Below are 15,903 nucleotides of genomic sequence, written 5' to 3' on the forward strand. Positions count from 1 at the left end.
CCCCGCCGCCGCTCGCCCCCCCCCGGGCCTTCGCCTCGCCGGCCCCGGCGCCAGCAGCGAGTCTCGGGGTGAGAAGCGGCTGCGCTGGCGCTGGAGCTGGAGCGCGCCCGCAGCGCAGGGCCTCCTGGCCAGCCTGGGCCTTTGGGCGCGAAGCCACCTTCAGCTGAGGCGTCGCTGCTCCCCAGCCCCCAGCCCCGCGCGTGTAACGCTGGGCCTCAGTTTCTCTTCAGTTCAGTTMATAAGTTTTTATCCCTTTCAATAATGTGATAAGGCAATTAAAGTAAGCAAACTCTGCAGGGTGTTAGCAGGTAGTAGGTTGATCTGGTGCAGCGTCAGAGGTGATTTTTGAAATTGGGAGTGTTAATTGTCAGTGCATCTCTTCTCTGTACAAAGCATACGTTTTCCAGCAGTAGTTTGTGCTTATTTGTGAGACGAGTTTATATGAAAAGGTTGGAGCTTGTTTTGGAGCTGATAGTGTTCCGGGAATAGTACACCGCATTTTGAGTATAGAAGGGTCAGACCTGAAGAAAGGCTTGTGTGCCTGAGAACGTGATTGCGTTTCCAGTTATACTGGTTGGATTAATAAAAGCCGTCACCCGTAGGTACAAATCATGGCTCTTGAGTCTCATTTTTAGCACAGTTTAATGTATTCTACTGTTAACTGTACGGCCACTTTATGGCGTGCAGAGACAAGATGTTGTAGCAGGCGTTGGATTAGTTTCTAATGAAAGCGATGACAGATTGTAACTGGTCCACTTGTAAGCGTAATAGATGGTATTAATGTTGGCTTGGAGCTGGCTGTCTGCTCACTGCTCTTAGAAGAGTCATTAGAAGCCATTGTAGCTTGTTTTGTTTTTCATTTTGCCAGAGGGCAAGGTTGTCTTTTGTACACACCTTTTCTAATTTGAGAAGAAAGCGAGGTGAGTTATGTTGCTTTCTGGTGAAGGAGGTGGACTGGAGTAGAAACAGAAATGGTGCAGCCCAAAGCTTYTGCTCTCATGAACCTGTTCTAGACGCTTCTCGTCGTGAAGAGGTGTATATCTTTCTGATGTGATGGACTCTCTTCTTTCTTGGATGCTTTGATTACCAATGAAATAACTGAGACTAAAAAGGTGTGCTTGTTTTTAATTACAATATCTAGAGGGTTGAAGCTGGGTCTATTAAAGTAATAATTAACTTATGTTTTCTTTGAGACATTTAATGGCAATATTGTCTCATGCTTTTTTGTTTTTCCACACAGGCTAGTGTAGCCAAACMACTCCTTTTGTGTCACTGTAGTTATGCCAAAGCCACAAGCAGAAATTATTGTACCAGTGTAAAACGTGACTTGCAGTAGTAAGCTTCACTACTGCAAGTCACATTTTATATGTTACATGTTCTACAAGTTACAGCTAGATGAGACTAGAAAGGTATTTTGATATAAAAGCTCTGGATCTACAGGGTACAATGCCAGCTCGTCATGACCTAGGATGGATATGCCTGAGGACAACCTGTGATCTGATTCCCCCCCCCCCCCGCAATTTTGTTATTTTTAACTTTATTTTTATACTGTGTACATCTTCAGGTTTGTTTTCTTCTGCTAAATTAATATGCACTAATTTTCTATTTTGCAGAGTATTTAAATAGATGATACCATCTTACTGCCCTGCCTTCGTCCTGGAGTGGTTGCAAAAATGATGACTGCAGATGTAAGCCAGTGGGATGAAACTATTTGTGATAAGGTTATTTGTCAACATCCCCAGTGCTGGGATACACTGAGGAGGATTGAAGAGGGACGTCCTCGGATCCGTTTAAGAAATTCTGATTCAATTTCTAGAATGTTTTTGGAAAGTGAAGGTAAAGTTTTGGTTAAATTCTTATTTTCACAAAAGAAGGGAAAAAAGCATTCTTACATTTGAGATAACTAACTTGAAATCCTAGTGAAGTCAAGGCAATTCTCAGTTTTCACGTGAGGTAGCTAGTGAAGTTGAAGACTGTTCATAGATTTTTAGATTTTTAAAGCTGGAAGCAATCACTAGATTGCCTAGTCTGACCTGTATAAAGTATTCATGCCCTTCAGTATTTATTTCAATAGCTTGTTCAGATAAAGCATCCCTTCCCTAAGGTTGGCTGATATCAAGAAAGATGGAATCTATTACTCTCCTTGGCAGCTTGTTTCAATGGCTTCTTGTTAAATTTAGGTGCTCAATCTCCAACATGCATTTTTCCTTAAGTATATGTCCATAAGACCTCACTCGCTAATAGCAGATTTCATTCCACCTGAGGACCTCAGCAACGCGCTTCAGGAAAGTCTTTGTAAGTGAGGTTTCCATATCAGCTGTGTGTACTCATTGATCACTGCTTCCTAGTGTTTGCCTGTAGGTCTGATCTCCTGTTCAACCAAGCGATTCATCAGTGTTTGACAAATCTTGCTGTCATCTTTGGGTCGCTATGGACAGATAATTAAAAAGAAAGAGTTGTTTTACTTGTGTTGCTATAATTCCTCAAGATACACTGTACACAGTGGCCTGACAATGTGCCCTTCTCTTTTGTAGCTTCGCAGAGCCCTTTAGTGGGGACTCTGAGCAGCTAAGGAGCTGACTGGGGGTTGATGTTGCACTAACCTTCGTGCTCTTAGAATGAAGGGTTGAGGGTCTGCAGGGCTCATGCACGGCACAGCAAATGCTGTGGTGTGGAAGGTGGTGATTTCTTGTATTTTTGGCGCTTGGGCCCTGGGAATCACAGAATCACAGAATCGCTGAGGTTGGAAGGGACCTCTGGAGATCATCTAGTCCAACTCCCCTGCTCAAGCACATAGATGATCTGCACATAGAGAACTTCTCAAAGAATCACAGTTGCTATAAGGTGAATTATTGTTTCCTTAGCTAGAAATTCTGGCTCCTATTAAATGGAGTTAATACACCAATGGAGCTGTTGTCTTCAGTGGCAGTAAATAGTTATTAAACACTCCACAGGTTTTAATTATCAGATCCTTGATGTTCACCTTGCATTTGCTTTACTTTGCTTAGATGAATTTCCAACATTGAAAATAGTAAACATGCCCCCCAGCCAGTCTTTGAGAAGATGCGTCAGATGTTCCAAGTGTCCCAGAACTTTCTCCATCTCTGCTGCACCCTCTCTTCTAAATTCCATGCTTCAAGGAAGTTCAGATGAAGATAGTACTGTCAGGTGAATTGCTCTGAACGTCCGTCTGTGAGTTTTAAGCCTGCAGTAAGGGTGGGCAAGAGGGTGATGGCCTGCTTGTTTTTTCTCAAAGAGCTCCCAAAAATATTAGGTTCAGCTGTAGTGGACACAGCTTACAAAATGTTGTTTGTACTGTGTAGAACACACTGTTAGCAGTAATGGTTTTGAGTCTTGCTTAAGTTTAATTCCTTGAAAATGATGCTTCTGTATCATTAAGACCAAATAAATAACAAATTTGAAGTACAGATTATTCCTGTATAGAATAATCGCTGTGGAGTACGTATATGGTCCCTGTCAGTACTGAAGCCCTATTAAGATAGGTGCAATAAAATTCTTGAAGAAACACAGGTCCTGATTAAATTTGGGCCTACAGCGGTGTAGAATCTGGTCATTAGACCTTGAACCTGCAAATGGTTGAGTATGTTCATAACCCCTGTAGGCCTGTGAGTCAATTMGCACCTCTTCCTCGTCATTAGTGCTATCTGGATCCACCCTAACCTGCTGTGGAGCTATTCACAGAGTAAGTTATCACAGAGCTTGAGTCAGAGGGGACAGTAAAGTGCTCAAGGGCAGAGTCAAGCGTGTGTCCTGTTAGCTCCTTTTTGTAACAAAACAGGAAGGGACGAAATGCTTGCACAGCCAAAGGCAGGCACATAGCTACGTAGCTCAAATCTGAGTGGCTTCCCGTGGTGTGGGCTGTTGTTACAGCATTTGTTTTTACTAGTTTAAATTTGTCATAGACTGGCTCTTGCCGCTCTGCGTTCTTTTCTTTTTCGTTATAGAAGAAGAATGAATTTTAAACACTTGATGGTATCCTCTTTTTAAAGAAAATGAGCTTTTATTCTTTATACTTCTGTCCTGAAACTTAGCTCTAATATCTCAAAACATTCCCGCTTTCCTTTCCCTAAAGTAAAAATAGCCTAGAAACAAAGAGGAGCCCAGTTCCTAGTGGAATGCATTGGCATATAGATGTCACTCACACACTCCTCTTCCTAACTCAGGTCTTCCAAGGTTAGATCATCTCTGACGAAGGCTTTCCAATCCAACTGTTTCATCCTCAAAGCTTAAACCACTCTAGCCATCACAGTGTCAAAATCAAAACCGTTTCCTAGGGTCCCTTTTATTATAAACTGATTCAGTGGTTCTGATTATCAAAAAAATCATCAGGCTAAAATTCTACTGATTGGGAAGATTTTCCCATCTGACACGAGAATGAAATGAGCACAAATTATTTGTACGCAGACAGAATTAAGGAGCTATTTCAGCTGCATGGGCCAACTGTTCCATTAATGCTGGCTTTGTTAATTCTCTTTGGAAAGTGCTTTGAAAAGGAAACCTGTAGGGTAACCTCTGATTTGCTTTTCATGCTGTTCATTTGCATTTGTCTCACCATGAATCTCACTTCTATTTGTATTCCAGTTCAGAAAGACCTGTTTTCCCAGGCTTGAACTCTGCAGCGGGGTCAAACGTTATCTCACCTAGACAGATGAGCTTCATGGTCTTGAATAACATTGGAAAAGTGAGTGTTTTCAGCTTTGGAGGAGACTGGTCAGAGTGGTTAAACGTGTGTCTGTTTACTGAAATTTGTAGCATATCCTTAAGTTTCTGGAAATTGAGCAATGATGCCTTTGTATGGAGCGCTTGGACTCTTTCAAAGGCATAACCAAGAAAAACGCTATCCGAGCATCTGATATTCAGTGGTTTGCATCGAGTAACGATAGATCATTCAGTGTCTTTCTGACTACTACAGAGATTGGAACAGTCRTGAAACTATATCTGCAGTGACTGGGTATGCTCAGCTAATCCATTCAGGATGCAARTGAAACCACAGAGGTGGCTTAAGGGGGCCACGTTAAGGCTGAACTAACGGTGTGCCACTACCAAAACGGGATGACTTTCAATGACAGTAAGCTGTTAGACCTGCTGGGCTGTGACATGTACCTTCATTCTTTAGATGTGGTTTCCTGACCAATTTAAGYGGATCTTAATCCTCACTCCTCTGAAAGAGCTTACTCCTGGCCATGTGCTTCTACTATTTGCTTTAGGAACTACTGCTGGTTCTAGGAGTATGTGACTGGGTTGAGCTGATCCAGCTGGAAAGTAATCTTCCAAAAAATCATTTGTTTTTGGTCAGATCTATGGACTGATCCAACTYCTYCTATGGCTRCAAAATGTACRGTAAAGWAGAATAGGCCGTGCTGTAGTGGAAMGTGCTCTGTGGTATAGAAAGCTTAGAGTCAAACCAGACTGACAAGGTAACCACAGCAAGGAATAACGCAGAGTTACTATGGATTGAAATWCCAARKGTATATAGGAAGCATGTAGTTGTACCCTGCTGTAACATTTGCGCAGTCTGGAATAACTTCTRTACAGGGAAAAACTTAGCAAGCTAGAACTCTTTGGTCTGCAAAAGAGATGATGGAGGCTGGATATAACAAAGGTTTGTAAAAATCAGGTGTAGCATGGAGAACRTAGATGGAGACTAAATTGTTCACTGTGTCTTCCAATTCAAGAATTAAGGGGTCAAATGATGATAGCAGCTGGTGAGTGCAGAACAAACAAAAGGCTGTCACGCAGTGTATAGTTTAGCTGTGGAACTCTTTGCMGCAAGATGCTATAGTTGCTAAAAGTGTTTAAGGTTTAAGGCGAGACAGGACAAGTTTATGAGAGAGAAATCCACTGASGGTTACTAAATACCTGGAGACCAATTCTGGCTCAGGAAGTCCTTGAATTGAAAATTGTTGGAGGCTGGGTGACTGTCCTGGGAAAATGTTTCATCTGCTWGTTCTATTCTTATGTTCTTCTCTAGGCATCACCTTTTGACCACTGTCAGAAACAGGATACTGAGCTACACAGACCTTTGTTTGACCCGGTACGTCCGCTCTAACGTTCTTATGCACRAGCATGAGAGCAGACACAAGGGAGCAGTCAGGAACGTATGGCTGGGGCGAGACAGAGAAGAGGGCTGCCCTGTCAGCAGCAGGCTGCAGTTAGATTAGGTTAATCTCGACATGAAAATGCAGGAGAACCTAATGCATTTTACTTTCCAGTTGTGCAGCCTAGAGGTAGGGTTTCACCAGATGTTGGAACAGATCTCTACCAACAAAAAGGGTAGCTCGGCCCCTTCCGCTGTGCTGTTTCTGGCATTTGATCTTTGTCTCTTCCCGCCACACCCCCTGGCCATGTCAGTTTGCTATGCCAATGCAAAAAGTAGTTACTTTTCTGCTGGATTAGTGAGCTGAAGTGGCTCACGGAGAGGTTGGATAGTGCCAGACCTGGTGAAGCACCAGGGAGCAGAGCCTGGATTTACATTGTCAGCAAGTTGATGGAGCAGCTCAACTATCTCCTGAAAACAGCTTCAAACTGTTTTTGTGCACACAATTCAGCTCAGGTGACAGGGAGTAACTTTTTAAGCTGTTTTAACTTAATTGTTTTAGTCCATGTGACCATACTAAGGCAAAAATCGTAATTCCCAACAAATCTTTTGCTATATTAAAAATCTATCTCTTATGAGAAGTGTCACTGAAAATTTTAGTGATCAGGGTTAATACATCATTTTTATTTCATTAAAATAAATCAGCAGTGGCGTAATACTTAGCATTTGTCAAAGCGCAGTAATCTACAGCAGCACTGCAGGCTCAGAATTGACTCAAAAAAGGATACCTCTAAAAGTGTTTARTTGTACCATATCTGTGTTCTAGCTTCGAGTGTTTCATTTTCCCGAGATAGCTCCTCCTAAGCAGGGTTACTGTTCAGAGAGTGGAAATCTGATTAAGTGGGTCCCAAATAAACATCGAAAATGTCAAAAGCCTGGACTGCAAGCAGTGTCAGAGTGAGTAACGTATCCACAGAGGTAACAATTGCTCCAGCAGCAGAGTGCAGAGGAATATTTTATCCCAGCTCTGTATGCAGGCCAGCAGGGGCTGAGTGCGGAGATCGGGTAGCCCCCCTATTCACACAAGAGTTGCTAAGTGGCAGCAGCCACTCTTGCGACCTGTGGGACTAAATAACGCTTGTCCAGGGATTGCTCTACCTCACCACTTGCTGTTGAAGTTTTGGCCCTTCTTCCATTGTATTTTTTTTGTGCATCTTGCTCAGCACGCTTAATTCAATGTCTGTGTCTCTGTGTGACCTAGTTGTCTAGACTGYCTTCTTGATCAATTGTAGTAGGCCCTAGGACTGCTGCAGAAAGAGAACTGGATGTTAAGRTATCCAGACGTCCTCTAATGGTACTGGAATGTCTCACAGTACAACTCTTTGCTAGTGTAATTGAGGGTTCAGAGTGCATGGGGAAGAATGACGCCGTGAGTTCGCATACTGCTCACACTGCTTTTATTCTGCTTTTATTCAGGTTGAAGCCTGTAAGACAGATATGTGTTAAAGACCTTGCCTCTGAAAGTCTCAGTGACCTTAAAGAAGCGCAAAGCCAAGGACGAGACGTTGACACGGTAGGGTTTTGAGGTGTTTGTGTAATCTTCCTAGGTTAGCTCTATACCCAGCCTGCTGTTATTCTGCAGGCTAGAAATGGCAAAAGTGAAAAAGAAAGAAGAAGAAAAAATATTCTGACCCATTGCTCTAAAGAGTCAGTATCTCCTCTCGGCCTTCTGAGAGTAAATTAGATTGTGTGCCGTGTTCCTGAAGATAGTTCACAGGTTGCTCTGATTGCCTGTATCATTTATGGCTGCTGTTTCCACTGTATAGTTATAAAGAGTGGCAGGGGGATGCTCTGCCAGTCCCTGGAAGAAAAGCTTTGCACAGGCAGTTTCTGCAGTGACCAAGGAGCATTGCTGTGCTTTCAAAGGGATCATTTCCAAATGAACTGAGGATGAGAAGAGAGATGGGGTTAAAGATCAGGGTAGTTGGAGCTGTGAAGGGAACTCCTTATTTGTCCTTGCTGCAAAAAGCGTTATATGGTGGGCGTCTGAGTTTTCTGATTTTTAACGTTTATCAAACAGTAGGCCTATAAATGAGATGTTATTTGACACCGATTGGGACTGATTATGTTGTGTTCCTGATTGGACTACACATATGAGTTATCCCATTCTCTCGCCTTTGGGGAAATAATCAGTGTGAGCTGGGGCATTCTGTTGCTCTTGAATAAAATGCCCAGCTGTCTGATTTCTCCACTCGAAGACATTTTTCCTGGAGAGGTAGCCATTAAGGGGACTTAAGCATTCCAGGCTTGACTCATCTTCCTCTTAGCTCTGTATTTTACCATAACTGTTCTGTTCCTCAGAGAAGAATGAAATCCAGGAAAATCCCTGCAGGAGGCCAGCCCAGTCTCATGTATCCAAAGAGAAGCCAGATACTTAGCTGCCCATCCAAAACAATAAAATCACTTCTAAACTACAAAACCGAAGGGTAAGCCATTTTGTCTGAACTCCTCATAGCAATGTGCTCTGACATTGAAGGGTTTTTAGTCCCTGCCTAATCTGCAGTGCTGCAATTGCATCTGCAGAGGTAGTGCACGGTAGGGCAGGTGTCTTAACTGGCTGCCTTATCCCTTCCCTGCCCCTCATTGAGTGGGTCAGCTCCTGATTTCTGGAGGGAAGTCTGCTCCTGTGCTACTGGCGCTGATGCTGGGGAGAGGATATATGGGAAAACTTAGATGGTGAAGGTTGTGGGGAGAATTCCTGAAGGCAGAAGTGTAACAAAGGCAATTTCTCGTGCTGCTCTTCTGTTCAGTCCAAAGATCTGTTTTCTCTTGGGTCCAACCAGCCTAAAAGCTGCCTGGCTGACAAGGTAAAAGGACAAAGAAATTCTACTAGCAAGTGTAAAAAGAGACCCAAAAGTTACATATGAAGACTGAATCCCCACAAACTCCTAAAGGCGCTTATTATGTAAGACTTTATTCCGCTATTTTTGTCTCACTCTCTTCCTGGGTTTAGAGTTGCTGACTTCAACCTTTCCTCTCTTTGGTGCCTTGCTTCTTGAACCAAAGTAATAAAAAACCTCTCTGCTTTCTTTTTAGTTTTGCAGAAAAAGATGGGGTACTAAGCCAGTCTTGCCCTGGACGGCTGCAGATTGCAACCATGGTGGAGCTGCAAGATGAGGGTGGCCTGAAGCTGATGAACAGGCAACCAGGCTTGTCTGATGCTAAACCAAAGTCATCCCGTCCCTTGCTGGTGCAAAAGGTACCTGCTTCGTATAAGCTCTGTGAGAAAGCGAGGGTCTGCCTGTCCTGAGCCAGTACGGAGCAGGGAGCTCCATGTCTTCTGGGTATCCCTTAATGTGCTTCTTGTTCTTAGTGCATGCAACGTAGGGGTCTTTTTAATAGATGTGACCCTTGGAGCCCCAGGCCTACTCATGTTGTTGTTTAAGGACATAAAAAGGTATATTACTGCCTTTAGCAGTGAAACAGCCCTGACTGCATTTGACGCTCTGCAATTGCTTTGTCACTGATGAGCACTCTTTTGTGAAGAAATTCTCGGGTTTTCTTTGCTGTGATTTTCAAGTTGTCTTCTCATTTGGACATTGCGAAGAAGATTCATGAGAAATGGTTTGGCATCTACCCTCTCCATTGTGCGGTATGTCAGTAAAACGTACACAGCAGTAGATTTTCTGGCTCAGAAAGCCTTACTCACCAAAAAATGCTTCATTGGCTGTGCCCTCCTAAGGGAGGCAAAGCTTAAACTGCGTTTCCTGGAGCAATCTGTAATCGTGATCTCTGACCCCAGGGAAGAGATCTACAGAGCTGCCTTCTGTGAGCATCCTTATTGTTTACTATATTTCTGGTGCCCTCACAAAGAGCGGAATAAAGAAGCAGCCAAGCCAGCACCCACACTAGGACGGGAGGTGATGACAAGCTGTCAGGTAAGACAGGCTTCTCCTCATACGAATAATTTCAGTACAAACTCCTGGACTTTGTGACATACTCAACCTTGAGCATTAAGGATCATCTATAATCACAACTGTGAAAGCACAACATACCTGTCTAGCAAACAAGACTCCAAGGACAGATCATTGAATTATTTAAGTTCAAAGGCTGATAGCAAGACATCTGTGGCCAGATCCGAAAAGAATCCATGATTTTTGTCCTGAGAGTTGAGAAGCCATCCCAGAAGGAATGCTAGCCCCCAGCTCCGAAATCCAGGGCTTGCTTCTAAGATCGAACTTCTCTCTTTCCACCTGGTGCTGACTTGGACATTGTTCTAACATCAGTATCAGCTTCAACACTGATGCCAGCGTCAACATCACCAGGACTGAGAAGGTGATGCCGTTCTCAGAGGAAACTCTTTGCTTCTTCTATCTAACCCTCACTGAGAGGGGAATGAATTGGCTATTTTACAGGGAGATGAAGAGCCCAGTCAAACGCTAGTTAAGAGGGGATACGTTGTTTCTGTAATACTGTTGGGGTAGATTTCAAGAAGGAAGAACAATTCAAGGATAATATTGGCATAAGGTCAAATGATTACAAGCTCATGCTCAAAAAGTTCAGAATGAAAATTAGAGAAGCAAGAAGAGATGTAAGAAACCTTGAGCAATTCTCTAATTAGCAAGGGAGAGACTAATCCCAGCTATGTTTAAAATCTGAATTTTCCTACTTGTTTCTCTTTTCTGCATGTCACTTCTTATGAATACTGTAACTCAATGTCTTGTTAGAATATACTTGTTTTTATTTTAAGTTGCCTTATATTTAAACTGCTCTTAGGTATATCCAAATAAGCCAGGGCGTCATTTGCTTGAAAACTGTGAATCTGCACAAAGTCTTGCTTGTACAACTCCTTTGGGGAAGCTTCCCTTTCTAAAATACCTTGTCACATAAAGCATGTCTCTGCCATTTTTGGCTTGGACAGGATTTAAATTTGTCAGCCGGGAATTGTGCTCCTGGGCTGATTCCTTTCATCTTTGCACTGTTTTGTTGTGGCGCTGGGCTAGCTACTCTCTCGCGTCATTAGAGGGGCTTTGTGCTGTGTGATACCACCTGTGAAAACTCTCGCCTGGTTTTCTGTTATCTTGCATTGCAACAACTGTGGCCTTGACAAATGCAGTCTTGCCATAGTTGCGTTAATTCAAAAAGTTGCTAAGATCATTCACCTAATTTTTCACCTTGATCGTTTTACCTCTTCTTTTTGCATCCTTCCACTGGTTCATTCTTTTCTGTGATAGCGCACATAAGAGCTCATCTTTCGTTTCCAGGCCGGTCCCTTTCAAACTGACAACTGAGTCTTAGAATAYCATCTTAGCACAGAGCTATGGAGGCTGAATAGGTGACTTTGGGGAGCTGGGAGGGAAGCAAGGGGTCCTGGTGGGGTCAGCTGGGCCCGTGTGGGGCAGGTGGAAAAATATATTATAGTGATGACTACAGCTATTAATTCAACTGTGATTTTTTTATTTATTTTTTCCTGCTTGCTAGGCTCCAGTAATGGTGAATTTGAAAGAAAAAAGCACACAAAGCATCAAAAACAGCCAGTATCTGAAGAAACCAACAAAAATTAAAACCGGACCAAGTATTAAAATAAAAACTCCAGGTATACCTTTAAGAACTTCTACTGCATTTCTGTGCTTTAGTGTACTAGGATCTTTGTAAACTTAACTCTGGGGAATACATATTTTTTCTCTTGTAAATTCCTTTTTAAAATGTATTATTAAAATTTTATGCATAGACACTAAGCTGAAAAGAGTGCTCCTTGTAATGTATCTCTGAGGATTTGCAGATCTACAACCTAAACCTTAAATTTCAGCATTTCCTTTTAATCTTTGAAGGCAATCAGAATACAGGGATTAGTGTTCTGTTTTGCAGCGGCTGTATGTCACCAAAACAGTGTGGTAACATTCAGGTGTTTCTGTTAGTGGAAATATCCAAAGGAAGGCGCTCTCTGGGTTCCTGGTTCAGATATGAAACCTTTAATAATAACTTCTAATAATAATTTTAAAAATATTTCCTTGTATCCAGTCAGAACCACTACAGTTTCAATTTATGACCACTGTCTTTTGTTCTGCTGTGCACCTCTGTAAAGTGCCTGGCTCTGCCTTCTCAATAACTTCTTGTAGGTACCAGAAGGCTGCTGTTAGGTCTCCCCAAAGCTGCTTTTCTTCCAGGCTGAACAAGCCCGGTTTCCTCAACACTTTCTCAAAGGGCATGTGCTCCATGAGCGCTTTTAAGCAGGTTAGGTTCAGGAACACAATTTAGTCAGCCAAACCTTAACTCAGCCCAGTATGTCTCTTTGCCTATGTTTCTCTGTCCTCATGAGGGGAAAATACTGAAAATAGTCTCAGATGTTACTAGGAGTAGGTGTAAATTCATCCAGAAGCACAAGACTAAGTTGCTCCCTTCTTGACTGAATGTCTGTGGTAGATGTTGTGCAGATGGTGTTCCTGCTCTGTGGGTGTTTCCGTAGTATTTTTGGACTGTCAGGTATCTGGTATCTTCCAACATGACTGTGATTCTTTGTGTCTCTGGTTTATTCTCTGTGCCATGAACCTAACTGAACACTTTGAAGGGCTGTGTCAGGGCTGAGAGACGGCCCGTAGCGAGTGGTTTGGATGTGCATGACCCTGGAGGAAGAAGCAGCATCAGGGCAGATGCAGAGCGGCCCTGCGTGTGTCCCATGAGTGCTGTGTGGGTGTGGAGCGTGGGACCCTGTGTGCAGCCTGAGTTCTTCTGGCTGGTGACTGGGTGGTGTCAGCTTTTCCCTGGTTACAGAAAGGCTTTCTGAGCTAAGAGCTCATTTAAGGGATGGCTTTGCAGAGGGGCTGATCGGTCTGTTCCCTGTTTCACGCAGACAGCATGCCCTTGTGCCTCTTTTCGAAACTGGAAGAACAGCCGGACTACTCAGATCTGTTTGCATTTCCTGCTGAGTTTCTGCAGTGCTGCRCAGACGGTGGCCCTGAGCAGCCCCCTGCCGAGCTGGATCTGTCACCCAAAACAGTAAGTGCTAGGTTCAGTCATAACTCAAACTGGAATCTCAGTTTTCCTGTCCTGCCTCTCCCTGGCTTTGTGGCTTAAGCAGAGCCCCGTAGCAGCTCAGGAAGCATAATCCACCGAGGTCTTTAATTGGTCAAAGCAGGAGATTTGCTAAGAGCAGTCACCCGTGTATTTCTGTCATGCACATTGTCAGGAGCAGTTACAAGAGGAAACACCACCAGCAGCTCAAATCTCAAAGCAGGTGGCTCCCCTCTTTGTACCGCTCTCCTTAGTGCATGTTCAGTCTTGGTCCTGAATCCCTGTACTGTATGCTGAGCTACTTAAGAAAGTCACAAAGTGGAAATGGTGAGTGTAGCCACCTCGTCTTTTCTCTGCAGGGGGTTCTGGTTCAAGAATAGTGTGTTTTCTATTCAACAGCAAGCCCAGAAGAGTTCATTCTCTAAGCCTCAAAGGTATAATAAAACCTGGCACACAGAATGACCTAGACAGCAATTCCTTCATTTTAGTGTCCTTCAGCACAAGGTCAGGACTAAAGAAAATGCTTGAGCAGATTTTACAACAGGCCTGCGACTCTTCATTTCCTCAGTGTTGCTGGACAGTCACCGCACTCTGCACGGGTCTGAGCTTTCCCACCCTCTCCTAGCAATAAGTAACCGAGGTGGTTCCTTTCTCTATATCCTCTCTGAGATGCTAATGTCACCATTAACCTGGCTTTTTACGTGCTCATAGCTTGGCCAGGTGGAGCTGAACAGACTTTCCTAATGATGAATGAATGTGTGGTGAAGGTTGCCCTAGGTAAATAAGATCACTGTAGCTGTAGGCTGGATGCAGCAATGCATTGAGAAAAGCAAGACACTGTTGAGGRAAATAACATGGTTGATTCTCCTCCTGGCCGCCCAGTGCAAGAGTCCTGCTGTGTCTGCTCCCAACTGCTCACCTAACTGACTCTGTCCCACCCCCAAAAAGTACGGTTTCCTTCTATGATATCTGCAATGTTTGTGCCCCTTTTCAGTTTAAAGAGGGCATGCATCATGGAAAGGAGAGCCCTGTGGCACAGCTCGTGGAGCTCTGGAGAAGGAGATCTTCTGGGAAGTCTGTGCTGGGCAAGAGTAGCACAGCAAATCTGGTGCCTCAGGGTGAGTGATGCTGGTGCTGCTCTGCGTTTGGAGTGCAGTAGCCAGAGAGCAAACTGGGGTGTGGGAAGGGCAGGACAAGCGCTTCTCAGCCAGTGTGCTTGGTCTCTCTGGGGGGGACTGGAGCACTGTTTTTGCTGATTGAGTTGACTGAGAGATTAATGCTTCCTTGCCTGATAGGTGATCAATCTGTTGTTCACCAAAACATGGTGCAAAAACGGTATTTTATAAGAAAATCACTCAAAATGCCCACATTTCAGGAATTTGCTGGCCTGTGAAAGGATGGTTGTGCTGAGAAGAAGCATGAAAGGAGCAAGTGTGACACTACTGCAAGTGTCAGACTAAATATTTCTAAAGACTTGATATCATACTGGACATTACTGTGGAAAGCCTGAGGACAGGTCAGAGGCACTGGGCCAAGTCCAGCAGACTCACTCCAAACTGCACCTGAACTGAAGGCATGCAATTCTTTTCTTGAGAAATAGGGCTTATATCATGAAATATCAAGGATCTAAAGCTGGAGCATCCATGATAATCATCCAGGGTCCTTGGTAGTTGGTGCAAGGAGCTAGTGTAGCCACTAACTCAGACCTGCCTTTGAGAGCCCAGGACAGGTGAGAAGAAGCCCATCCATCATGGTTTCAGTCTCATGTTCTGTGCTCTGGGGACATTTTCTTGTTCTGTCTGATTGAACACAGCGGACTGAAGCACTTCGGGGCAATGCTGGTCCCATGTCACGTCCTCTTCTTTTATCCTCTGGCCAGGTGTTGAAGAGCACAAGCAGCCTTTGACAAGAAAAGGGAGCTGGGACAACATATACTCCAGGCGCGCTGTGAGCAGGGAGGATGGTACATKGGCACTGTGCTACATCCAGGAAGTCCAGTATCCGGGCAGAGCAGTTCCACTAGCCAAAGAGGAATTTGAAGATGACCCTTCCTACAAACCACCGCCACCACCGCCTCCTCCTTCTCCTTGCCTACAGGAGGACTCTAATGAGGTTTCTTCAGAGAGAACATCCCCTGCCTTTGAAGGGCTCAGCAGTCAAGACAGTCTTATCTGTTAAGCCTTCATCAAACAACGGCTGAGGGAACCTGTCCTGGCACTGGCCCGCTCCTATCTCAGCTCCTGTCTCACCTGTGTTTGGGGCCCCCTCCACCGTGTTTCCCTTGCCAGCCACAGGGCAGGTGAGGGAAGCAGCTGGGCACTTTCTACAGTCTCTAAAYGTTCAGGACAGGTAAAAATCTCTGAGATCTGAAAATAAAAGAAGAGCTTCTCACTCTCCCACCTGTTTCTGTGCTGCGCATTGGCTTCCAGAGAGGAGCTAGTCTATAGAGCAACTCGAATACACACCACGGCCTGGCCATAGCTACCTTAATATCCTGCRGCAAGGAAAAGGCACTTACCCACCAACTCCATAGGGCAGGCTGGCACAGCAGGCCGGGGCAATGAGAGGGGCTGAGCAGAGGCCGCTCCAAACGGGAACGTGTGGGAGCAAGCCTCGGCCACAGGTGCTGCTGCGAGAGGAGCCAGGCTGCCTCCTGGGCACACGGGAGGTCCCGCTGGCAGAACTTCTTTGCCTACAGCATGGAGACTGAGCAGGCGGGACGTGGACGTGGAGCCTGGGGCTCCTGCCCTCCTTGTAGCTGAAGGCAGCAGAGTGAAAGGGGTTTGTGGTRGCAGTGCCTGGAGTTTTCCGAAGGACAGAGGCGAAATGTATTA

At 44.5% G+C, this 15,903-nt stretch overlaps 1 protein-coding gene across 5 annotated transcripts; it reads left to right on the top strand.

Moving 5' to 3' along the window:
- The first annotated feature begins 47 nt into the window (after nt 1–47).
- CUNH9orf43 (chromosome unknown C9orf43 homolog) lies at nt 48–15,463 on the top strand. Of its 5 annotated transcripts, none has more exons than XR_003252484.1 (14): nt 48–1,112; nt 1,614–1,836; nt 3,009–3,168; nt 4,603–4,702; nt 5,993–6,055; nt 6,885–7,015; nt 7,535–7,631; nt 8,420–8,544; nt 9,155–9,317; nt 11,540–11,654; nt 12,909–13,054; nt 14,064–14,187; nt 14,445–14,798; nt 14,949–15,014. XR_003252484.1 is itself a non-coding variant. In XM_026059797.1 (14 exons), exons 3-14 carry the CDS (start codon nt 1,674–1,676, stop codon nt 15,245–15,247), a joined length of 1,686 nt encoding a protein of 561 aa, XP_025915582.1. In that variant the 5' UTR covers nt 52–920; nt 1,014–1,112; nt 1,614–1,673; the 3' UTR covers nt 15,248–15,463. The 5 variants fall into 5 exon arrangements, 4 of the variants coding, with proteins under 4 accessions (XP_025915582.1, XP_025915583.1, XP_025915584.1 ...); XM_026059797.1 differs by lacking the exon at nt 14,445–14,798 and having other exon boundaries at nt 52–920; nt 1,014–1,112; nt 14,949–15,463; XM_026059798.1 differs by lacking the exon at nt 14,445–14,798 and having other exon boundaries at nt 52–598; nt 869–1,112; nt 14,949–15,463.
- Nucleotides 15,464–15,903: the final 440 nt, after the last annotated feature.

Source organism: Apteryx rowi, unplaced genomic scaffold (assembly GCF_003343035.1).
Source record: "Apteryx rowi isolate R43461 unplaced genomic scaffold, aptRow1 scaffold_16, whole genome shotgun sequence".
Lineage (NCBI taxonomy): Eukaryota > Metazoa > Chordata > Aves > Apterygiformes > Apterygidae > Apteryx > Apteryx rowi.